Source organism: Pristiophorus japonicus, chromosome 5 (genome assembly GCF_044704955.1).
Source record: "Pristiophorus japonicus isolate sPriJap1 chromosome 5, sPriJap1.hap1, whole genome shotgun sequence".
NCBI classification, from domain to species: Eukaryota; Metazoa; Chordata; class Chondrichthyes; family Pristiophoridae; genus Pristiophorus; species Pristiophorus japonicus.
Genome location: NC_091981.1, coordinates 293,560,377 through 293,586,320, shown reverse-complemented (window position 1 = coordinate 293,586,320; position 25,944 = coordinate 293,560,377). Strand labels below are relative to the sequence as shown.

Below are 25,944 nucleotides of genomic sequence, written 5' to 3'. Positions count from 1 at the left end.
TGGCGATGAGGTGTCTGAATCACAAAATAGTTGGCCTTTTATACGAGAGCAGCACCATGTGCGTGCTGCTCAATGGCCTCCAGCAATGACACCATCTGGTGGCTACAAATAGCATGTACATACATGATAATACCCTCCTCTGAGATCTTATCACAGTCTTTCACAGGTTGAAACGGCCCGGTGCTTTACACTCCAGGGTTGACCGTCTCAGTTCAATTCCGGCCTTAGATGAGTATGCGGAGTCTGTTGTGGCTGGTGGCCAGATGGCTGACTTGTTGGGGGTGGTAGGGGCTATGTCAGGAATTGCAAGTCTATTTTTATTGAACAAGTCCGTGATGGAAATTCCGGGTTCACTGATGACCCTTGAGTTGGTTGGTTGGTCGTCGATGGTTTCGTCGTCCGACTGCTCTGGCTCGTCTGTGTGCCTCAGCTTTGTTTGATCCATGTGTTTCCGGCAAGTTTGCCCATTCTTGAGCTTAACAACAAATACTCTGTTGCCCTCCTTGGCCATGACTGTGCCAGCGATCCATTTGGGACCCTGACCATAATTCAACACATATAAAGGATCATTAACAGAAATCTCACATGACAAAATGCGTGATCATGGTACCCTTGTTGACTCTGTCTTCTGTATTCAACATGATTACTTAAATCTAGGTGTACAAGCGATAACTTGGTCTGAAGACCTCTTTTCATCATGAGTTTAACAGGCGAGACCCCTGTGAGTATGTGGGGTCTTGTCCTATAAGTCAGCAGTATGCAAGACAAGTGGGTCTGCAATGACCCTTGGGTTACTCTCCTCACGCTTTGCTTGATAATTTGTACTGCACGTTCTGCTTGCCCATTGGTCGCAGACTTGAACGGTGGTTACCTTACATGTTTTATGCCGTTAAGTTTTACAAACGCCTGACTAGTGAAGCACGACCCATTGTCGCTCACCATTATGTCAGGCAGACGATGTGTCGCGAACATGACATTGAGATTCTCTATGGTTGCTGTGGACGTACTGGATGACATGATTATGCATTCTATCCACTTCGAATAAACATCCACCACCACTAAAAACATCTTGCCCAGGAAGGGAACTGTAAAATCTACATGGATCCTGGACCAAGATTTGAATGGCCACGACCACAGACTCAGCGGCGATTCCGCTGGTGCTTTGCTGAGCTGCATGCAGGTGTTGTACTGATGCACACATGCTTCCAGCTCAGAATCAATTCCTGGCCACCATATGTGGGACCTGGCGATGGCCTTCATCATTATTATACCAGGATATGTGCTGTGTAATTCACGGACAAACTTCTCTCTCCCTTTTTTAGGCATTACAACTCGATTGCCCCACAATATGCAATCTGCTTGAATAGACAGTTCGTCCTTGCGACCAATGTACGGTTTGGCCTCCTCGCACATTTGCTTAGGTATGGCAGACCAATCCCTTTTGAGGATGCAACCCTTTACTACCGATAATATCGGGTCCTAGCTAGTCCAGGTCTTAACTTGTTGAGCCGTGACAGGGGTACCTTCACTCTCTAAAACATCCATAATTAACATTAAATCTGCCGGTTGTGGCTTTTCCACATCCGGTGTGGGCAACGGCAACCGGCTCAAAGCATCGGCACAATTCTCTTTGCCAGGTCTGTGACGAATGACATAATCATAAGCAATGATAATGTCAGTGCCCACCTTTGGATGCGGGATGAAGCGTTGGTATTGATACCTTTGCTATCGAAAAACAACGAAATGAGCGGCTTGTGATCGATCTCTAATTCGAACCTCAGATCGAACAGGTATTGATGCATCTTTTTAACACCGTACACAGCTGCTAAAGCTTCTTTTTCTACCATACTGTAGGCTCTTTCAGTTACAGACAAACTTTTGGATGCATACGCAGTTTGAAGTTTCCCCAACTCATTGGCTTATTGTAATACGCAACCAATTCAGTGACAATGCCTCACAGGTCAAAACTAAACGTTTACATGGGTCATAATGTACTAGCAGTTTGTTTAAGCAAAGCAGATTGGTGGCTTTCTCGAAAGCTCTATCTTGCAATGCGCCCCACACCCAGTTGTTGCCTTTCTCAATAGCATGTGCAGTGGTTCAAGTAAGGTGCTCAATTTAGGTAGAAAGTTACCAAAAGTAGTTGAGTAAACCCACTCCGTCATGTTCTGCGGCTTGGGTGCATTCTTGATGGCTTTGGTTTTCACTTCAGTAGGTCTGATGCCATCAGTGGCAATTTTCCTCCCGAGGAATTTGACCTCCGGTGCCATGAAGACACACTTCGAGTGTTTAAGTCTGAGCCCCACTCTGTCCAAATGCATTAGAACCTCTTCCAGGTTGTTCAGATGTTCCTTGGAGTGACGACGGGTGGTCAGGATGTCATCTTGGAACACGACGGTTCTGGGAACGGACTTCAGTAGACTTTCCATGTTCCTCTGGAATATTGCTGCAGCCGAGTGATTTCCAAACGGGCACCTGTGATAAATAAACAGTCCTTTGTGCGTGTTAATGCACGCAAGTCTCTTCGACGTCTCGAACTCCTGCGTCATATAGGCCGATGTCAAGTCCAGTTTTGTGAATGACTTCCCTCCGGCTAGCATCACAAACAAGTCATCAGCCTTCGGTAACGGGGACTGATCTTGTTTCGAAACCCTGTTGATCGTAGCCTTGTAGTCTCCACAGGTTCTGACTGTGCCATCACCTTTCAGTACAGGAACAATGGGGCTAGTCCATTCATTAAATTCGACCGGTGATATGATCCCTTCACGCAGGAGTTTGTCCGGTTCAATTTCGACCCTCTCCCTCATCATATACGGCACTGCCCGAGCTGTATGATGGACAGGTCTTGCATCTGTGTCCATGTGGATCTGCACCTTGACTCCCGTGAAGGTGCTAATACCCGTTTCGAACAGCGAGGAGAACTTGCTCAATATATGGGCACATGGGGGATGGGAACCTATGCAGGGAGACAGAGGGAAGTAAAATGGGAGCAGAAGCAAAAGATAGAAAGAAGATAAGTAAAAGTGGAGGGCAGAGAAACCCAAAGCAAAAATCAAAAAGGGCCACATTACAGCAAAATTCTAAAGGGACAAAGTGTGTTAAAAAGACAAGCCTGAAGGTTCTGTGCCTTAATGCGAGGAGTATTCGGAATAAGGTAGACAAATTAACTGTGCAGACAACAGTTTACGGATATGATGTAATTGGGATTATGTAGACATGGCTCCAGGGTGACCAGGGGAATTCAACATCCATGGGTATTCAACATTCAGGAAGGATAGACAGAAAGGAAAAGGAGGTGGAGTAGCGTTGCTGGTTAGCTTGGATGATGTGGAATCTGTATGGGTAGAGCTGCAGAATACCAAAGGGCAGAAAACGCTTGTGGGAGTTGTGTATAGACCACCAAACAGTAGTAGTGAGGTTGGGGACAGAATCAAACAAGAAATTAGAGATGCATGCAATAAAAGTACAGCAGTTATCATGGGAGACTTTAATCTACATATAGATTGGGCTGACCAAACTGGTTGCAATACGGTGGAGGAGGATATCCTGGAGTGCAATAGGGATGTTTTTCTAGACCAATATATCGAGGAACCAACTAGAGGGCTGGCTATCCTAGACTGGGTGATGTATGATGAGAAAGGACTAATTAGCAATCTTGTTCTGCGAGGCCCCTTGGGGAAGGGTGACCATAATATGGTAAAATTCTTTATTAAGATGGAGAGTGACACAATTAATTCAGAGACTAGGGTCCTGAACTTAAGGAAAGGTAACTTCGATGGTATGAGACATGAATTACCTAGAATAGACTGGCGAATGATAAAGGGGTGACTGTGGATAGGCAATGGCAGACATTTAAAGATCACATGGATGAACTTCAACAATTGTACATCCCTGTCTGGAGTAAAAATAAAACGGGGAAGGTGGCTCAACCGTGGCTAACAAGGGAAATTAGGGATAATGTTAAATATAAGGAAGAGGCATATAAATTGCCCAGAAAAAGCAGCAAACCTGAGGACTGGGAGAAATTTAGAATTCAGCAGAGGGGACAAAGGGTTTAATTAGGAGGGGGAAAATAGAGTATGAGAAGAGGCTTGCTGGGAACATAAAAAATGACTGCAAAAGCTTCCACAGATATGTGAAGAGAAAAAGATTAGTGAAGACAAATGTAGGTACCTTGCAGTCAGAATCAGGTGAATTTATAACGGGGAACAAAGAAATGGCAGACCAATTTAAACAAATACTTTGGTTCTGTCTTCACGAATGAAGAGGAACTGAAGGAAATCCTTATTAGTCAGGAAATTGTGTTAGGAAAATTGATGGGATTGAAGGCCGATAAATCCCCAGGGCCTAGAAATAGTGGATGCCATTGGTGATCATTTTCCAACAGTCTATTGACTCTTGATCAGTTCCTATGGATTGGAGGGTAGCTAATGTAACACCACTTTTTAAAAAAGGAGGGAGAGAAAATGGGGAATTATAGACCAGTTAGCCTGACATCAGTAGTGGGGAAAATGTTGGAATCAATTATTAAAGATGAAATAGCAGCGCATTTGGAAAGCAGTGACAGGATCGGTCCAAGTCAGCATGGATTTATGAAAGGGAAATCATGCTTGACAAATCTTCTAGAATTTTTTTGAGGATGTAACTAGTAGAGTGGACAAGGGAGAACCAGTGGATGTGGTGTATTTGGACTTTCAAAAGGCTTTTGACAAGATCCCATACAAGAGATTGGTGTGCAAAATTAAAGCACATGGTATTGGGGGTAATGTATTGACGTGGATAGAGAAATGGTTGGCAGACAGGAAGCAGAGAGTCAGGATAAACGGGTCCTTTTCAGAATGGCAGGCAGCGACTAGTAGGGTGCCACAGGGCTCAGTGCGGGGACCCCAGCTATTTACAATATACATCAATGATTTCGATGATTTAATGATTTAAACTGGGTGGCGGTGTGAGCTGTGAGGAAGATGCTAAGAGGCTGCAGGGTGATTTGGACAGGTTAGGTGAATGGGCAAATGCATGGCAGATGCAGTATAATGTGGATAAATGTGAGGTTATCCACTTTGGTGGCAAAAACATGAAGGCAGAATATTATCTGAATGGTGGCAGATTAGGAAAAGGGGAGGTGCAACGAGACCTGGGTGCCATGGTACATCAGTCATTGAAAGTTGGCATGCAGATACAGCAGGCGGTGAAGAAGGCAAATGGCATGTTGACCTTCATAGCTAGGGGATTTGAGTATAGGAGCAGAGAGGTCTTACTGCAGGTGTACAGGGCCTTGGTGAGGCCTCACTTGGAATATTGTGTTCAGTTTTGGTCTCCTAATCTGAGGAAGAATGTTCTTGCTATTGAGGGATTGCAGCGAAGGTTCACCAGACTGATTCCCGGGATGGCGAGACTGACATATGAGGAGAGACTGGATCAACTGGGCCTGTATTCACTGGAGTTTAGAAGAATGAGAGGGGATCTCATAGAAACATATAAAATTCTGACGGGACTGGACAGGTTAGATGCAGCAAGAATGTTCCCGATGTTGGGGAAGTCCAGAACCAGGGGTCACATTCTAAGGATAAGGGTAAGCCATTTAGGACCGAGATGAGGAGAAACTTCTTCACTCAGAGTTGTTAACCTGTGGAATTCTCTACCGCAGAGAGTTGTTGATGCCAGTTCGTTAGATATATTCAAGAGGGAGTTAGATATGGCCCTTATGGCTAAAGGGTCAAGGGGTATGGAGAGAAAGCAGGAGATGGGTACTGAGGTGAATGATCAGCCATGATCTTATTGAATGATGGTGCAGGCTCAAAGGGCCAAATGGCCTACTCCTGCACCTAGTTTCTATGTTTCTATGTTCCACCAACATTTGCTTTCAACTCCTGTCCATCGTCATACATGATTGAGCGATCTGAATGGCCCTTTTTAAATCCAACTCCTCCACCGCCAGAAGTTTGCGCAGGATCACCTCGTGGTTGATACCAATAACAAAGAAGTCCTACAGCATGTCTGCCAACCCCATCCCGAACTTGCACAGTCCCGCTAGACGTTATTTCGGCAACGAATTCCGCCGCGCTCTGGCCCTCCGATCGAACGTGTGTATAAAATTTGTATCTCGAGATGATGATGCCGTCGTCTGGCTTGAGGTGCTCTCGTACCAATGTACACAACTCCTTGTACGTTTTCTCTGTTGGATCCCTAGACATAAGTAGATTCTTTATCTGACCGTAGATCTTTAAACCGCACACAGTAAGGAACACGGCCCAGCACCGATCTGCATCGCCGGCTCCCTTCATTTTGTTGGCCACAAAGTACTGGTTCAAATGGCTCACAAAGTCTGCCCAATCTTCTGCCTCCACGAATCGCTCTAAAAATCCAATCGTGCTCATTTTGCAAACAAAGGTTCTTGTATTCTCGTCGCCAAATGTTATGTATGCAATAAAGGTTCAAACTGAGTTCTGTTTTAACTAAGCAAGGTACGACCTTGGCTGTGCTTTATTTGGTCCCAAAGTGTCTGACCACAAAATGGCTGGCCCTTTATACCAGAGCAGCATCATGTGCGTGCTGCTCAGTGGCCTCCAACAGTGACACCATCTGGTGGCTACAAACAGCATGTACATACATGACAGAACCCACGCAAAAGTATGGTGAGCACAGCACGATCGAGTACTGTTGGAATTCGAGAGATTCAATGAGGGAGAGGATTGGGAGATTTCACGGATCTTCTTCACCAGTATTTCGTGGCAAACGACCTAAACAAAGACGAGAATGCAGAGAAGCACAGGGCAGTTCTTCTCATCATCTGTGGCCCCATGATCTATGCACTCATCAAGAATCTGCTCTCACCCACGCTACAGTAAAGGATTACAAAGAACTGTGTGCTCTAGTTTGGGAACACCTTAAACCCATGGAAGGAATCCTCATATCACTGGAGTTCAGAAGAATGAGAGGGGACCTCATAGAAACATATAAAATTCTGACGGGGTTAGACAGGTTAGATGCAGGAAGAATGTTCCCAATGTTGGGGAAGTCCAGAACCAGGGGTCACAGTCTAAGGATAAGGGGTAAGCCATTTAGGACCGAGATGCGGAGGAACTTCTTCACCCAGAGAGTGGTGAACCTGTGGAATTCTCTACCACAGAAAGTTGTTGAGGCCAATTCACTAAATATATTCAAAAAGGAGTTAGATGAGGTCCTTACTGCTAGGGGGATCAAGGGGTATGGTGAGAAAGCAGGAATGGGGTACTGAAGTTGAATGTTCAGCCATGAACTCATTGAATGGCGGTGCAGGCTAGAAGGGCCGAATGGCCTACTCCTGCACCTATTTTCTATGTTTCTATGTTTCTATATCGCTCCTGTACACATGTTCGTCCAGAAGGCCAAGAAGTAGCAGCAGTTGTTGCCGACCTGAGACGTCTTGCAAATTTGGACCTGCGCTGGAAGATATGGCTCGAGAAAATAAAACGGAAATGGTACGATATCAAAGCTTTGTCATCAGCGGATGATGATTTGTGTGCTCAAGTGCTGAGCAAATTTCCTTCACTGTTTCAACCGGGAATTCGCAGCTTCAAGGGAGCAGATTCACCTAGGCCCAGACGCAAGGCCCATCCATCACAAAGCCAGGGCAGTCCCACACATGAGAAAGAAAAGGTCGAGCTCGAATTGGGCAGGCTACAACGCAAGTGGGTCATCTCACCAGTCGAATTTAATGAATGGGCCAGCCCCATTGTCCCGGTGTTAAAGAGCGAGGGCACGGTCAGGATTTGTGGCGACTACAAGGTCACGATCAACCGAGTTTCAAAACAAGATCAGTACCCGCTACCAAAAGCTGATGACCTGTTTGCAATGCTAGCTGGGGGAAAATCGTTTACCACATTGGATCTAACGTCGGCCTACATGACCCAGGAACTGGTTGAATCATCAAAGAAACTTACGTGCATCAACACGCACAAAGGACTGTTTATTTACAACAGGTTTCCTTTTGGCATTCGTTCGGCGGCAGCCATATTTCAGACAAACATGGAGAGCCTATTGAAATCCGTCCCCAGGACCATGGTATTCCAAGACAACATCCTAGTCACAGGTCGTGACACCGCTTAGCACCTGCACAATCTGGAAGAGGTTCTACGTCGTCTGGACAAAGTGGGACTCAGGCTGAAACATTCGAAGTGAGTTTTCATGGCACCAGAGGTCGTATTCCTTGGATGAAAGATTCAGGCCTACAGACGTGAAAACAGAGGCCATCAAAAATGCGCCCAGGCCCCAGAATGTGACGGAGCTGCGTTCGTTCCTGGGTCTTCTCAACGACTTCGGTAACTTCTTACCCAAATAGAGCACAGAATTAGAGCCTTTGCACAAGCTGCTCGAGAAAGGAGACGACTGGATGTGGGGTGAAGTTCAAGACAGAGCCTTTGAGAAAGCTAGAAATCTGTTGACTGGTACTGTATGACCCATGCAAGCGTCTAGTTTTGACCTGTGATGCGTCGTCCTATGGGGTCGGCTGCGTACTCCAGCAAGCCAATGAGTCAGGTAAACTACAACCAGTTGCATACGTGTCTCGAAGCCTGTCCAAGGCATGCTAGAGAAAGAGGCTTTAGCATGTGTTTATGGGGTTAAAAAAAAATGCACCAGTACTTTTTTGGGCTTCGCTTCGAGCTGGAAACCGATCACAAGCCGCTTATATCGCCAGCAGCGGTATCACGACCGCGCCACATTGTCACACTACATATATTTAAATGACCCAGTGTCTGTACTTAACCATGGTCAAGGGCCCAAGTGGCTCCCGGGCAATGTTACGGATAAGGAGGGTAACCGGGTGTATATGGTTAAGCTCAAGAATGGGCAGATGCGCAGGAAACACATTGATCAAATCAAGCTAAGACACACTGACGAACCGGAACAGTTGGAAGAAGACACCGCGAGCTTAGACGACCAACCAACTCACGTCCAGTGATCAGAAGAACCCACTGTGGTCAATGCCCAGCCCAAAGTCGTGAAAGACTCGAAAAGCACTGGGTTTGTACTGAGATGGTCAACCAGGGAGCGAAGGGCTCCGGACCGTCTGACCTTGTAATATGGCCTTGTGCCAAGAACTGGGGGATGAATGATGTAATGTATCTACATAAGGTCTGCCCACCACCAGGGGGCACTACCGTCAGAGGTCCTAGGGTCATAGGGACACTTGTGTTGGACCCGGTATATAACCTGATCTTCACCTTTGTATCTTCACTTCTGGAAGCCATTAAAGACAGACCAGGTTACATCTAGTCACTGGCTCACAGTACAGAGTTCATCGTATCATTTCATACACTACAGTGGCAACACCCTCGCTCCAAACACTGGCACCTGCTCGACTATTTCATCGTCCGAGCCAGGGAGCACAAGGATGTGCGCATCACCCGCGCCAGGATAGGAGCTGACGACTGCTGGACGGACCATCGCCTAATCTGATCCATCATTGACATTAACATAGCCCCAAAGCGGAGGGGGCAGCAGAAGCAGTGTCGCAAAAAAGTCAATGCTGGGGCTCAGCTAAGAGAGCCCTATACAGCCACGCCTCACAGCTAACCTGGTGTGCCTTGATGACCCTGAGATGCAGAATGCCCACAGCGCTTGGTCTGCCCTCCAGGCCTCCATAACCAGTGTCTGCGAAGACACGCTCGGTCACTCAACCAGAAAACAGCAGGACTGGTTTGATGAGACTGATCAGGAGATCCAAGAGCTAATAGATCGCAAGTGTAGGGCATTTCTCAGCCTTAAACAACAACCCAATTCAGGAGCAGCAAAGCAGCATTACAGACGGCTCAACGCTGAGGTCCAACAAAAGAACAGGTGGTGGATGGAGAAAGCACAGGAGATACAGCAGCTGGCCGACAGCCATGATGTGCGAGGATTCTTCATCGCAGTCAAGGCCAACTACGGTCCAAACTCCCAAGGTCCCACCCCACTGCTGGCCAAGAACGGGGAAACACTCATCAAGGACACCGAGGCAGTCAGGGCCCGCTGGAAGAAGCACTTCGAAGATCTCCTCAACGAGACTCTGCCTGTGACCCGAGTGTTCTCGACTCCATCCCGCAGCATGCTACCTGCCACCACCTCGGCAAAACCCCAACACTGCACGAGATAGAAAAAGCCATTAGACAGCTTAAAAACAACAAGGCTACGGGAGAGGATGGAATCCCTACTGAGGCACTGAAGTATAAGAACATGAACATCAGAACATAAGTAATAGGAGCAGGAGTAGACCATACAGTCCCTCGAGCCTGCTCCGCCATTTAATATGATCATGACTGATCCGATTATAGACTCAGGTCCACTTCCCTGCCCGCTCTCCATAACCTCTTATTCCCTTATCGTTTAAGAAACTGTCGATTTCTGTCTTAAATTTATTCAATGTCCCAGCTTCCACAGCTCTCTGAGGCAGCGAATCCCACAGATCTACAACCCTCAGAGAGAAGAAACTTCTCATCATTTAAATGGACGGCCCCTTATTCTAAGATTATGCCCTCTAGTTCTAGTCTCCCCAATCAGTAAAAACATCCTCTCTGCATCCACCTTGTCAAGCCCCCTCATAATCTTATACATTTCGATAGGATCACCTCTTATTCTTCTGAATTCCAATGAGTAGAGGCCCAACGTATTCAACCTTTCCTTATAAGTCAACCCCCTCATCTCTGGAATAACCTAGTGAACCTTCTCTGAACTGCTTCCAAAGCAAGTATATCCTTTTGTAAATATGGAAACCAAAACTGCACGCAGTATTCCAGGTGTGGCCTCACCAATACCTTATTTAGCTGTAGCAAGACTGCCCTGCTTTTATACTCTATCTCCTTTGCAATAAAGGCTAAGATCCCATTGGCCTTCCTGATCACTTGCTGTACCTGCATACTATCCTTTTGTGTTTCATGCACAAGTACCCCCAGGTCCCGCTGTACTGCAGCACTTTGCAATCTTTCTTCATTTAGAATGATGACAGATTAGGAAAAGGGAAGGTGCAATCAGACCTGGGTGTCATGGTACATCAGTCACTGAAGGTAGGCATGCAGGTACAGCAGGCAGTAAAGAAAACAAATGGCATGTTGGCCTTCATAGCGAGAGGATTTGAGTATAGGAGCAGGGAGGTCTTACTGCAGTTGTACAGGGTCTTGGTGAGAACAACCCTTGAGTATTGTGTTCAGTTTTGGTCTCCTCATCTGAGGAAGGACATTCTTGCTATTGAGGGAGTGCAGCGAAGGTTCACCAGACTAATTCTTGGGATGGCAGGACTGACCTGTGAAGAAAGACTGGATCGGCTTGGCTTATACTCACTAGAATTTAGGAGAATGAGAGGGGATCTCATAGAAACATATAAAGTTCTGACGGGACTGGACAGGTTAGATGCAGAAAGAATGTTCCCAATGTTGGGGAAGTCCAGAACCAGGGGTCACAGTCTAAGGATAAGGGGTAAGCCGTATAGGATCGAGATGAGGAGAAACTTTTTCACCCAGAGTGGTGAACCTGTGGAATTCTCTGCCACAGAGTTGTTGAGTCCAGTCCGTTGGATATATTCAAGAGGGTATTTGATGTGGCCCTTACGGCTAAGGGGATCAGGGGCTATGGAGAGAAGGTGGGAGTGGGGTACGGAAGTTGCATGATCAGCCATGATCATATTGAATGGCAGTGCAGGCTCGAAGGGCCGAATGGCCTGCTCCTGCACCTATTTTCTATGTTAAATAATAACTTGCTCTTTGATTTTTTTCTGTCAAAGTGCATGACCTCACACTTTCCAACATTATACTCCATCTGCCAAATTTTTGCCCACTCACTTAGCCTGTCTATGTCCTTTTACAGATTTTGTGTGTCCTCACACGTTGCTTTTCCTCCCATCTTTGTATCGTCAGCAAACTTGGCTACGTTACACACAGTCCCCTCCTCCAAGTCATTAATATAGATTGTAAATAATTGGGGTCACAGCACTGATCCCTGTGGCACCCCACTAGTTACTGATTGCCAACCCGAGAATGAACCATTTATCCCGACTCTCTGTTTTCTGTTCGTTAGCCAGTCCTCTATCCGTACTAATATATTACCCCCAACCCCGTGAACTTTTATCTTGTGCAGTAACCTTTTATGTGACACCTTGTCAAATGCCCACTGGAAGTCCAAATACACCACATTCACTGGTTCCACTTTATCCACCCTGTTTGTTACATCCTCAAAGAATTCTAGTAAATTTGTCAAACATGACTTCCCCTTCATAAATCCATGCTGACTCTGCCTGACTGAATTTTGATTTTCCAAATGTCCTGTTACTGCTTCTTTAATAATAGTCTGAAACATTTTCCCAACCACAGATGTTAGGCTAACTGATCTATAGTTTCCTGCTTTTTGTCTGCCTCCTTTTTTAAATAGGTGCGTTACATTTGTAGTTTTCCAATCTGCTGGGACCTCCCCAGAATCCAGGGAATTTTGGTAAATTACAACCAATGCATCCACAATCCCTGCCGTTACTTCTCTTAAGACCCTAGGATGCAAGCCATCAGGTTCAGACGATTTATCTGCCTTTAGTCCCATTATCTTACTGAGTACCACCTCCTTAGTGATTGTGATTGTGTTAAGTTCCTCCCCCACTATAGCCCCTTGACTATCCACTGTTGGAATATTGTTAGTGTCCTCTACCATAAAGACGGATACAAAATATTTGTTCAGAGTTTCTGCCATCTCCATGTTCCCCATTACTAATTTCCCAGTCTCGTCCTCCAAGGGACCAACATTTACTCCGGGTCTGTGAGCCATACAGGAGGGCGGGTATGGCGGAGGAGCACTGTCGGCGCGAATCCATGACGTCATCTCTCTCATCTGGAGGGAGGAGAGCATGCCGGGAGATCACAGACACACATTGATTGTGACTATCATTAAAAAAGGGGACAAGTCCGATTGTGGCAACTACAGAGGAATCTCCTGTTATTAGCCACTGGGAAAGTCGACGCTAAAGTCCTCCTCAACCGTCTTCTCGAGTGGCCGAGGAGCTCCTCCCAGAGTTGCACTGCGGATTTCGTCCACTACGGGGCACAACGGACATGATTTTTGGCAGCGCAATAGCTGCAGGAAAACTGCAGGGAACAGCCCCAGCCCTTAAACATGGCCTTCCTCGACCTTACAAAGGCCTTTGATACTGTCAACCGCAATGGAGCGTCCTCCTCCATTTTGGATGCCCCCAAAAGTTCGTCACCATCCTCCGCCTGCTCCGCGACGATATGCAGGCCGGGATCCTAACCAACGGATCCATTACAGACCCAATCCATGTCTGGACCGGGGTCAAACAGGGCTATGTCATCGCCCCAACCCTCTTCTCAATCTTCCTCGCTGCCATGCTCCATCTCACAGTCAACAAGCTCCCCGCTGGAGTGGAACTAAACTGCAGAACCAGTGGGAACCTGTTCAACCTTCGCACATACAGAGGCTGAACTCCAGGACATAGTCGACGTATTTACTGAGGCGTACGAAACCATGGGTCTTACGCTAAACATCCGTAAGACAAAGGTCCTCCACCAGCCTGTCCTCACCGCACAGCACTGCCCCCCAGTCATCAAAATCCACGGCGTGGCCCTGGACAACGTGGACCATTTCCCAAACCTTGGGAGCCTCTTATCAACAAGAGCGGGCATTGAAAACGAGATTCAACACCACCTCCAGTGTGCCAGTGCAGCCTTCGGCCGCCTGAGCAAAAGAGTGTTTGAAGACAAGACCCTCAAAACTGCCACCAAGCTCATGGACTACAGGGCTGTAGTAATACCCGCCTTCCTGTAAGGCTCAGAGACATGGACCATGTACAGTAGACACCCCAAGTCACTGGAGAAATACTGCCAACGATGTCTCCGCAAGGTCTTACAAATCTCCTGGGAGGACAGACGCACCAACGTTAGCGTCCTTGACCAGGCCAACATCCCCAGCATTGAAGCACTGACCACACTTGATCAGCTCCGCGGGACGGGCCACATTGTTCACATGCCTGACACAAGACTCACAAAGCAAGCGCTCTACTTGGAACTCCTTCACGGCAAACAAGCCAAAGGTGGGCAGAGGAAACATTACAAGGACACCCTCAAACCCTCCCTGATAAAGTGCAACATCCCCACTGACACCTGGGAGTCCCTGGCCAAAGATCGCCCTAAGTGGAGGAAGTGCATCTGGGAGAGCGCTGAGCATCTCGAGTCTCATTGCCAAGAGCATGCAGAAATCAAGCGCAGATAACGGAAAGAGCGTGCGGCAAACCAGTCCCACCCACCCCTTGCCTCAATCACTATCTGTCCCACCTGTGACAGATTCTGTGGTTCTTCTATTTGACTGTTCAGCCATTTTAAGAGTGGAAGGAAGACTTCCGGGATTCCGAGGGACTGCCTATGATGATGACTTAAAGGTAGCTACAGTAGATAAAACTAAAACTAGGGGACAGGGTCTTAGAATAAGGGGCCACCCATTTAAAACTGAGATGAGGAGGAATTTCTTCTCTCAGAGGATTGTAAATCTATGGAATTCTCTGCCTTAAGAGCTGTGGCGGCTGGGTCATTGAATATATTTAAGGCGGAGATCGACAGATTTTTGAGTGATGTGAGTCAAAGGTTCTGGGGAGCGGGTGGGGAAGTGGAGCTGAGTCCATGATCAGATCAGCCATGATCTTATTGAATGACGGAGCAGGCTCGAGGGGCCAAATGGCCTACTCTTGCTCCAATTTTTTATGTTCTTATGATCCACGGCGACCACATCTGCAGTATGTGTTGGCGGCTCGAGGAACTTCGGCTCAGAGTTGATGAGCTGGAGTCCGAGCTTCGGACACTGATACATCAGAGAGGGGGTGAGCTACCTGAACCCTGTGTTCCAGGAGGCAGTCACACGCCTTAGGTTAAATACTTCAAATTTGGTCTGTGGTCAGGGACATGAGGTTGTGATTATGCGTGAGGCAGGTATAGGGATCCAGAGAGTAGCATATATTCAATAAAAATATATTCCAGTGAGGAGGAAAGGGTATAAGAGAAAATATAGCCAACCATGGCTAACTAAAGAAATAAATGACGGTATCCAATAAAAAATAGATCGCATACAAAGTGACCAAAACTAGTGAGACGACAGAAGACTGGGAAGCTTTTAAAAGCCAGCAAAGAACGACAAAAAAAATGATTAAGAAAGGAAAGATAGACAATGAAAGTAAACTAGCACAAAATATAAAAACAGATAGCAAGAGTTTCTATAGGTATATAAAAAGAAAAAGCGTGGCTAAAGTAAATGTTGGTCCATTAGAGGACGAGACCGGGGAATTAGTAATGGGAAACATGGAGATGGTAGAAACTCTGAACAAATATTTTATCAGTCTTTATGGTAGAGGACACTAACAATATTCCAACAGTGGATAGTCAAGGGGCTATAGGGGGGCGGTGGGGAGGGGAGGAATTTAACACAATCACAATCACTGAGGAGCTGGAACTCAGTAAGATAATGGGACTAAAGGCAGATAAATCCCCTGGACCTGATGGCTTGCATCCTAGGGTCTTAAGAGAAGTAACGGCAGGGATTGTGGAGGCATTGGTTGTAATTTACCAAAATTCCCTGGATTCTGGGGAGGTCCCAGCAGATTGGAAAACTGCAAATGTAATGCCCTTATTTAAAAAAGGAGGCAGATAAAAAGCAGGAAACTATCGACCAGTTAGCCTAACATCTGTGGTTGGGAAAATGCTGGAGTCCATTATTAAAGAAGCAGTAGCAGGACATTTGGAAAAGCAAAATTCGGTCAGGTAGAGCCAGCATGGACTTATGAAAGGGAAATCATGTTTGACAAATTTTCTGGAATTCTTTGAGGATGTAACAAACAGGGTGGATAAAGGGGAACAAGTGGATGTGGTGTATTTGGACTTCCAGAAGGCATTTGACAAGGTGCCACATAAAAGGTTACTGCACAAGATAAAAGTTCACGGGGTTGGGAGTAATATATTAGCATGGATAAAGGATTGGCTAACTAACAGAGAACAGAGAGTAGGGATAAATGGTTTATTCTCTGGTTGCCAACCAGTAACGAGTGGGATTCCACAGGGATCAGTGCTGGGACCCCAACAATTTACAATTTATATTAACGACTTGGAAGAAGGGACTGAGTGTAACGTAGCCAAGTTTACTGATGATACAAAGATTGGAGGAAAAGCAATGTGTGAGGAGGACACAAAAGATCTGCAAAAGGACATAGACAGGCTAAGTGAGTGGGCAAAAATTTGGCAGATGGAGTATAATGTTGGAAAGTGAGAGGTCATGCACTTTAGCAGAAAAAAATCAAAGAGCAAGTTATTATTTAAATGGAGAAAGATTGCAAAGTGCCGCAGTACAGCGGGTCCTGGGGGTAATTGTGCATGAAACACAAAAGGATAGTATGCAGATACAGCAAGTGATCAGGAAGGCCAATGGAATCTTTGGCTTTATATCAAAGGGGATGGAGTATAAAAGCAGGCAAGTCTTGCTAAAGTTATACAAGGCATTGGTGAGGCCACACCAGGAATAGTGCCTGCAGTTTTGGTTTCCATATTTACGAAAGGATATACTTGCTTTGGAGGCAGTTCAGAGAAGGTTCACTAGGTTGATTCCGGGGATGAGGGGGTTGACCTATGAGGAAAGGTTGAGTAGGTTGGGCCTCTACTCATTGGAATTCAGAAGAATGAGAGGTGATCTTATCGAAACATACAAGATTATGAGGGGGCTTGACAAGGTGGACACAGGGAGGATGTTTCCACTGATGGGGGAGACTAGAATAGAGGGCATGATCTTAGAATAAGGGGCCTGTAGTGTCCCTGCACCTTACTACAAGGCATAGATATATCAGACACGGTCACTCTGTGACCGTCACCTTTATTGTCAGGACCAAAGAGTGCTGACCCTGGGTGGGACCTCCCCTTTTATACCTGGAAACCCAGGTGAGAAATGTCTCCCGTAAGTTCACCCCCTGTGGTCAGGGTGTGCATTTCTAGGGTACAGGTACAGTGTACATGAGTTACAGTTACATGACTATGTCATTGCAAGATGGTTAAATACATGACATCACCTCCCCCCTTAAGTCTTTTTGTTTCAGAGGTTAAGTCTGTCAGGTGGTCGACGCTCTCTCATGGAGCGCCGCAGTTGTGGCTCTGGTGGCTGAGCCTCGGCACGCATCTCTGTCACTTGAGGTGATTCCGGCCTGTCCGGGCTGGCCCGCAGGGACTGTGCATGCTGAGGGCTGTCTTTGTTGCTCGTCCGCTGGCAGTGGTGTGGGTGCTATCTCATGCTCTTCTTCAGGTTCCTCCTTGTCTATGCTGAACCTTTTCTTTACTTGGTCCAAGTGTTTGCAGCATATCTGCCCATTGTTTAGTCGGACCACCATGACTCTATTTCCTTCTTTGCCAATTATGGTGCCCTCAAACCATTTGGGTCCCAAGGCATGGTTAAGAACAAATACTGGGTCATCTATTTCTATACACCTCCCCCTTGAGTTTCAATCATGGAGCTCGGTTTGGGACTGCACTTGCCCTCAACAATGTCTACCAGGGCTGGGTGAATAAGGGACAGCCGCGTCTTGAGCGTGCATTTCATGAGGACTTCCGCTGGCGGGACTCCCGGTGAGCGAGTGCGGGCGGGACCTGTAGGCCAGCAGGAGACGTGATAGGTACTGAAGGGAGGGTCCGTAGATGCGTAGCATGCCATGTTTTATGACTTGGACCGCACATTCCGCCTGGCCATTGGAAGCCGGCTTGAACGGCGCAGTCCGGGCGTGCTTGATACCATTGCCCGACATAAACTCCTGGAATTCATGGCTGGTGAAACACGGGCCATTGTCGCTGACCAGGATGTCCGGCAAGCCGTGGGTCGCAAAAACCGTACGCAGACTCTCCACGGTGATGGATGTCGTGCACAAGTTCAATATGATGCACTCGATCCACTTCGAGTATGCATCGACAATGATCAGAAACATTTTCCCCATGAATGGGCCCGCATAGTCTACGTGAATATGTGACCATGGTCTGGTGGGCCAAGGCCATGGGCTGAGTGGGGCCTCCCTGGGGGCATTGCCTAGCTGGGCACACGTCGTGCACCTGCGAACCCAGTGTTTCAGGTTGAGGCAATCCCCGGCCACCATACATGTGACTGGGCAATGGCCTTCATTAACACGATGCCAGGGTGCTCGCTGTGGAGTTCCCTGATGAACGCTTCCCTTCCTTTCTGTGGCATGACTACCCGGCTGCCCCATAACAGGCAGTCGGCTTGGATGGAGAGCTCATCCATCCTTCTCTGAAACGGTCTGACTTCCTCGGTGCACGCCCTGTGCGCGGGCGCCCAATCCCCAGTCAGGGCATATTTCTTTATCATGGATAGGAGGGGGTCCCTGTTGGTCCAGAGTTTAATCTGGTGGGCTGCGATGGGGGAGTCCGCAGTCAAATGCCTCAACGGCCATCATGAACATCTCGGCGCTTTGCTCCGACACCCCCTCGGTGGTGGCCAGTGGGAGCCTGCTGAGCGCGTTAGCGCAATTTTCGGTGCTTGGCCGGTGTCGTATGGTGTAGTCATGGCAGCCAGCGTGAGGGCCCAGCGCTGTATGCGAGCTGACGCATTGGCGTTGATAACATCCTTGATGTCCGACAGCAAGGCTAACAGCTTGTGGTTCGTCTCTAGCTCGAACTGTCGACCAAAAAGGGACTGGTGCATCTTTTTCACACCGCAAACACACGCGAGTGCTTCCTTCTCAACCATGCCATATCCATGCTCTGTCTGGGAGAGCGACCTGGAGGCGTAAGCCACCGGTTAGAGTCGGCTGTCATCGTTACCCTGCTGCAATGTCCTCAGGGAGGCCCCACTCAGCCCGTGGTCATGGCCCACCAGACCATGGTCACGTATTCACGTAGACTATGCGGGCCGTTCTTGACAGTCCCCCCAAAACCATTCACAACCTTTACGCAGGAGCATGTGTAACGGCTCCAACAATGTGCTTAAGTTCGGCAGAAAGTTCCCAAAATAGTTCAAAAGTCCCAGGAATGATCGCAACTCCGACGTGTTGCCGGGCCTGGGCGCCCAGCGGATCGCCTCGTTTTTGATTCAGTGGGCCGGATCCTGTCTGTGGCAACCCTCCTGCCCAGGAACTTGACCTCTGGGGCCAAAAACACACACTTGGTCTTTTTCAGCCGCAAGCCTACCCGATCCAATCAGCGTAGCCCTCCTCCAGATTATGGAGGTGCTCTTCGGTGTCTCGACCCGTTATGAGAATTGGAATACAATCGTTCCAGGAATAGATTTGAGCAAGCTTTCCATGTTTCTCTGTTGTAGACAAATAATCCCTTGTGCGTCGTGATGGTGGTCAGAAGCTTGGATTCTTCAGCCAGTTCCTGAGTCATGTAGGCCGAAGTGAGGTCCAACTTCGTGAACAGCTTGCCACCTGCCAGCGTGGCAAAAAGGTTCTCCGCTCTCGGAAGCGGGTATTGGTCTTGCAGCGACACTCGGTTGATGGTGGCTTTGTCGTCCCCACAAATCCTAACCGAGCCATTTGCTTTGAGGACGGGAAAGATGGGACTTGCCCAGTCGCTGAATTCAACGGACGAAATTATGCCCTCTCTGAGCAGCCTGTCCAGTTCACATTCAATTTTCTCACGCATCACGTAGGGCACCGCTCTGGCTTTGTGGTGCACTGGTCTGGCGTCCGGAGTGATGTGTATCACTACTTTAGTGCCCTTGAACGTTCTGACACCGGGTTGAAACAGTGACCCGAATTTTTGCAGGACCTGTGAGCATGAACTTTGCTCCACGGATGAAATGGCGTGCACATCCCCCCTATTTCCAATTCATCTCAGCTAGCCAACTCCTCCCCAAAAGCGCGGGGCCATTTCCCGGGACGATCCAGAGTGGCAGCCGGTTCTGTGATCCATTATGTGTTACCACCAAGTTTGCACTGCCCAGCATTGGAATGATCTCTTTGGTGTACGTCCGTAGCTGTGTCTCAATGCGTTCCAGTTTGGGCCCGCTAGCTCTGTGTGGCCATAGTCTCTCAAACTGTTGGCCGCTCATGAGTGACTGGCTAGCTCCCGTATCCAGCTCCATATGCACCGGGGATGCCATTCAGTCAGACTTTCATCATCATGGGTGGAGTTTTAGTGTACGAGCTGTGGACGTCAGCCACATGAACCCGCTGAGCTTCAGCATCTATGGCTTTACCCCAGATCTCATCCTGCATTGCAGACCCCTCGTCTGGTTCCTCTGTCTCACAGATTAGCCTCGCTACTGCCTTTTTACACATCCTGGCCAAGTGTCCACTAACATTACAAATCCTACAGGTATATTGCTGGAACCTGCAGCTTTTCGCAGTGTGTCTACCCCCGCACCTCCAGCATGAGCTGAGATGGAGATTGCTGTTAACAAAAGGACTATTACCAGGCATTCCTCTCTGATTGCCCATTTGGCTGTTTCTAAGCACTCTGATGGTGGGTGTTAATGGTCCCATCGCGGGATGCATTGTTCCTCAAGATGGCGTGAATTGCCGATCTCCTTTCCATTGTCCTTGTTGTGGGCCCACCCTAGAGCCTGTTGCTGCCTGGGCGGTTTCGAAATGCCCTTGCCTGCCTGCGGGGTCCCGAGCCGCGTTCATCATGTTAACTCCCTGGTCCGTCGCCACTTTTGGACCAGGGCTGCACTCGTAATTAGCTTGGTCTCCTCTTCCCCTGCCATAAAGGTCTGAGCTTTCAACGCTGCCCCTTCCAAAGTCAAGTCCTTAGTCTTTATGAGCTTCCTGAAAATGCCGGCATGATTAATGCCCTCGATGAAAAAGTCCCTTAACATCTCCCCCCTGCAGGCATCGGAGAACTTAGAGACTGGTCAAGCGCCGCAGTTCCGCCACGAAGTCCGAGAAGTTTTGTCCCTCCTGACGCCGGTGAGAGTAGAACAGGTGCCGGGCCATGTGTAGGCTACTCGCCAGCTTGAGATGCTCACTGACCAGCTGGCTGAGTTCTTCAAAGGACTTGTCCGCCGGCTTTTGGGGTGCGAGCAGGTCTTTCATCAGCGCATATGTCTGTGGTCCGCAGCTGGTCAGTAGATGGGCCCTCCGCTTGTCAGCCGCTGTCTCTTCCAACCACTCCTTTGTGACAAAGCTCTGCTGGAGTCTTTCCACGAATTCGTCCCAGGCCTCACCCACACAGTAACGTTCCTCTGTGCCACCGGTGGCCATCCTCGTGGTTCGGTGATTCCAGCTTCTCGTCGCCAAATGTGGTGTCCCTGCACCTTACTACAAACTTACATGGGGCACAGATATATCAGACACGGTCACTCTGTGACCTTCACCTTTATTGCGAGGACCAAGGAGTGCTGACGCTGAGTGGGACCTCCCCTTTTATACCTGGAAACCCAGGTGAGGAGTGTCTCCTGCAAGTTCACCCCTTGTGGTCAGGGTGTGCATTTCTAGGGTACAGGTACAGTGTACATGAGTTACAGTTACATGACTATGTCATTGCAAGATGGTTAGTGGTGAAAACAGTATAGGGGATAGATACTGTTCTCTGCAGCCGACAGTGTGAGTGCCGAAGGCTGTGTTGCCTGCCCGGTCCCAGGGTTAAGGACATCTCCGCTGGGCTGGAGAGGAACTTGGAGTGGGAGGGGAAAAATCCAGCAACAGCCGGCAAAGTAATGAAAAATGATTGCCTCCTGACTTGTACTGGCCGTGGCTTGTGGGTGGGATCAGGAATTGTTGGCAGCAACGCGGGTCGGGCACAGACAGCATCGGAATCTTAAATTCCATGTTCACTGCAGAGCCAGAGCATCATGACATGCTGCATAACGCTTCAGTTGACCTCATTGCCCAATCTGTAACATACTGTAGCAAATTAGCACTTTTGCTGACTCACCGGCTCCAACTGGTTGCAAAGGCGCAAAGACACATGGTGGCCCAGATGGAGGCTGTCCGACATTTGCTGGCCCTGTCAAAAGAGAGCAAGAATAGAGGTTTTCATTTAACATTTGCACGTTATTAATTCTAACAACTGGACGTGCTGAGTAAATACATTGTCTTATGAAGATTATCCAATCATTTTACTCTTCAGCATCTTTGTTGACTCCCAGTCACTGAACGCGGTGTTGGAATAACAGGCAGCATCGGAAATAGTTTGGTGAATTGATGAGAACAAGTTAAGTGCTTACCACCGGCACCGGCCCAGTGCTTACCACCGGCAGCGTCAGCGGGCTCCTCAGCTCGCGGGAACGGCCGTTGGGGGTGGGGCCAAGAGGAACCACCATGCGCTCTGCCGCCGCCCACTGGTCACCTCTCGAGCGCGCAACGCACCCTTGCCGCCGCTGTGAAATTCGGTAAGTACGGTGGCCTTACCTTTCACTGGGTGATTTTAGCAGATTTATGGGGCGTTCTTTGTTCTCGGGGCCCCTTAATCCCAAGGACTTTTGCTCAGCACCCAGTACTGCTCTGAAGTGCCAGCCTGTACTATGTGCTCAAGTCTCTGGAGTGCAGGTTGATTCCACACCGTCTACCACAGAGGCACAAGCACTACCTCTGAGCCAAGATCTCGGTTCAGTCAACTGACAAAAGGATTATTCAAGGAACATCACAACATCATCAATTGGCAAATGGCCAGCCTGAAACGCACTACCTATGGGCTGATGGGAGAGTGGGAGAGTGGGAAATATGATGGAGTGGCTGCTACTTAAAGGTAGCTGCAGTGGATAAAAGGGGGTGCACTTTCTTGTGGTGACAAATAACGGAGAGCGATATTACGCAGCAACAGGCAGGATATTTTGACCAGGAACACCAGATCCTCAGCTGCAGCAGCAGTGATGCTCATTCACCAAATGTTCCTGGTCCCCTCCGATGGACAATGGTACCGAGACCACTTAGTCAGCAGGCATCAAACAAGGTGCAGCATAACCCCCAGGACCTGATTACAGTACAGAGAAAATGTAAAGATCTAACCAGAGCTGCCAAGGTAAGACTCCCCTTCTCTCACTCCTTATACAGACTTGCATGAACCTACTATTGGCCGGAAGCTGGCATGAAAATGGAGGGAGAACATGAGAAGAGGAGGAGGACCTGCCCAAACTCACTGGAGGACCAGCTCAGGTTCCAATACTGCTCACCAGGATTGTGGTTTCGACTTCAGTTTTCAGTCTTTAAAAACAAAAGCTATTTTTACATACCAGCAAATGCTGAAAGCATTGGATTGCCTGTCAAGGAGCTACCATAACATGTTGAAGAGTGTGGTGGAGGCCACTACCAACTAGTGTGGAATTCTAACACATAGAACGGACACTCTACAGTCAACAGTGGTGTGTCTGGTCACCTCAATGGGGGCTGCAGCTGGGCCCAACCTGCTGGCACTAGTATTAACACCTCTCAGGGATACTCATAGTAGTGCTTTATGGGCTCTTAGCTCAACCATCTCCAACACATCGGGCAAGCTGGGAGACCAAATAAATTGTTACTTCAGTTGGATAACAGATATTCTATAATCTATTCTCCCACAGATCAGCAGTATTGCTGATTTGCAACTTAATAGCAAATGCAGTCATACAATGGGAGTGAAAAGGCAGCGCCCGAGACCAGCGCCGAGAGTGGGGGTGATAAAAAGCAGCGGGAGCAGCGAGCTGGGAGCAGAGTGAACAGACCTGTGAGGCAAAAAAATCAAAGTGTGACGCCACAGGAAAGCAGGTAAGCGATATACTTAATAACCAATTTCTCTCTTTTTCTAAACTTGGACATTGGTTTAAATTAGGAGGAGTGATTTCAGATTAAAAACTACAAATCGATAATTGATATTTCAAAACTTGAAAACCAAATTAGTTAAACAAAATACAATAGAAACAGCAGGGCAGGCGATGTGTTGCAGCTCCAGCATGTGGGAGCTGGTGGACATTTGGAAAAGCATGATTCAATCAATCAGAGTCAACATGGTTTTATGAAAGGGAAATCATGTTTGACAAATTTGCTGGAGTCCTTTGAGGATGTAACGAGCAGGGTGGATAAGGGGGAACCAGTGGATGTGGTGTATTATATTTTGGATTTCCAAAAGGCATTCGATAAGGGGCCACATAAGAGGTGACTGCACAAGATAAAAGCTCATGTGGTTGGGGGTAATATATTAGCATGTGCAGTGAGTCGAGGAGCCCAGCAGTGAGTCGGGAGGCGGAGCAGCAGTTCGTGAGGCCTACAAGAGGCCAGCAGGAAATCGAGGAGCCCAGCAGGGAGTCAAGAGGCGGAGCAGCAGTTCGTGAGCCCTACAAGAGGCCAGTGGGACGTTGAGGAGCCCAGCAGGGAGTCGGGAGGCGGAGCGGCAGTTCGTGAGCCCTACAAGAGGCCGGCTGGTGCAGCTGCAGCAGGAAGGCAAAAAGAAGTAGAAAGAAATCGAAAGGTGACTTCACAGCCAAGGGGGTAAGTGATTGGCAAGTAGTTTTTCTTTATCCGTAAGTAACATGTAGCATTGTTGCTGCATATTTAAGTTTATCTAGAGGTTAAGTAATGGCAGGACAGCTTGGACACGTGTTATGCTCCTCCTGTATTATGTGGGAAGTCAGGGACGCTTCTGGTCTCCCTGACGACTACGTGCGCTGGAAGTGTATCCGCCTGCAGCTCCTGACGGACCGCATTGCGGCACTGGAGTTGCGGGTGGATTCACTCTGGAGCATCCACGATGCTGGGAATGACGTGAATAGCATGTTTAATGAGTTGGTCACACCGCAGGTAAAGGGTAGACAGCCAGATAGGGAATCGATGACCAACAGGAAGAACAGTGCAAGGAAGGTAGTGCAGGGGTCCCCTGTGGTCATCCCCCTGCAAAACAGATACACCGCTTTGGGTACGGTTGAGGGGGAGGGCAGCAGCAGCCGCCAAGTTCATGGCACCGTGGGTGGCTCTGCTGCACAGGAGGGCAGGAAAAAGAGTGGGAGAGCTATAGTGGTAGGGGATTCTATTGTAAGGGGAATAGACAGACGTTTCTGTGGCGCAACCGAGATTCCAGGATGGTATGTTGCCTCCCTGGTGCAAGGGTCAAGGATGTCTTGGAGCGGTTGCAGCGCATTCCGAAAAGGGAGGGTAAACAGCCAGTTGTCGTGGTGCATATAGGTACCAACAATCTCGGTACAAAACGGGATGAGGTCCTACAAGACGAATTTAGGGAGCTAGGAGCTAAATTAAAAAGTAGGACCTCAAAAGTAGTAATCTCAGGATTGCTACTAGTGCCACTTGCTAGTCAGAGTAGGAATTGCAGGATAAGTCAGATGAATATGTGGCTTCAGGAGTGGTGCACAAGGGAGGGATTCAAATTCCTGGGACATTGGAACCGGTTCTGGGGGAGGTGGGACCAGTACAAACCGGATGGTCTGCACCTGGGCAGGACCAGAACCAATGTCACAGGGGGAGTGTTTGCTAGTGCTGTTGGGGAGGAGGTAAACTAATATGGCAGGGGGATGGGAACCTATGCAGGGAGACAGAGGAAAGTAGAATGGGGGCAGAAGCAAAAGATAGAAAGAAGAAAGATTTCTCTGCCCTCCACTTTTACCTAAGGCAAAAAGCAAAAAGATGAAACATTGTACCAAAATTCTAAAGGGGCAAAATGTGCGAGAAAGACAATCCTGAAGGCTCTGTGCCTCAATGCGAGGAGTATTCGGAATAAGGTGGACAAATTAACTGCGCAGATAGCAGTTAACGGATATAATGCAATTGGCATCACGTAGACATGGCTCCAGGGTGACCAAGACTGGGAACTCATCATTCAGGAGTATTCAACATTTAGGAAGGAAAAGGAGGCGGGGTGGCATTGCTGGTTAAAGAGGAAATTAATGCAATAGTAAGAAAGGACATTAGCTTGGATGATGTGGAATCGGTATGGGTGGAGCTGCGGAATACCAAAGGGCAGAAAACGCTAGTGGGAGTTGTGTACAGACCACCAAACAGTAGTAGTAAGGTTGGAGACAGCATCAAACAAGAAATTA

The 25,944-nt window shown here is 48.1% G+C and overlaps 1 protein-coding gene across 15 annotated transcripts in view; it reads right to left on the bottom strand.

The window, feature by feature from the left end:
• LOC139264759 (speriolin-like) overlaps positions 1–25,944 on the bottom strand; it is a 395,630-nt gene that overhangs the window by 343,739 nt on the left and 25,947 nt on the right. For all 15 annotated transcript variants that reach the window (XM_070881830.1, XM_070881833.1, XM_070881832.1 and 12 more), the window contains one exon: positions 21,858–21,929. In XM_070881830.1, the coding sequence (XP_070737931.1) occupies positions 21,858–21,929 (72 nt within the window). The remainder of the gene's footprint in view (positions 1–21,857; positions 21,930–25,944) is intronic.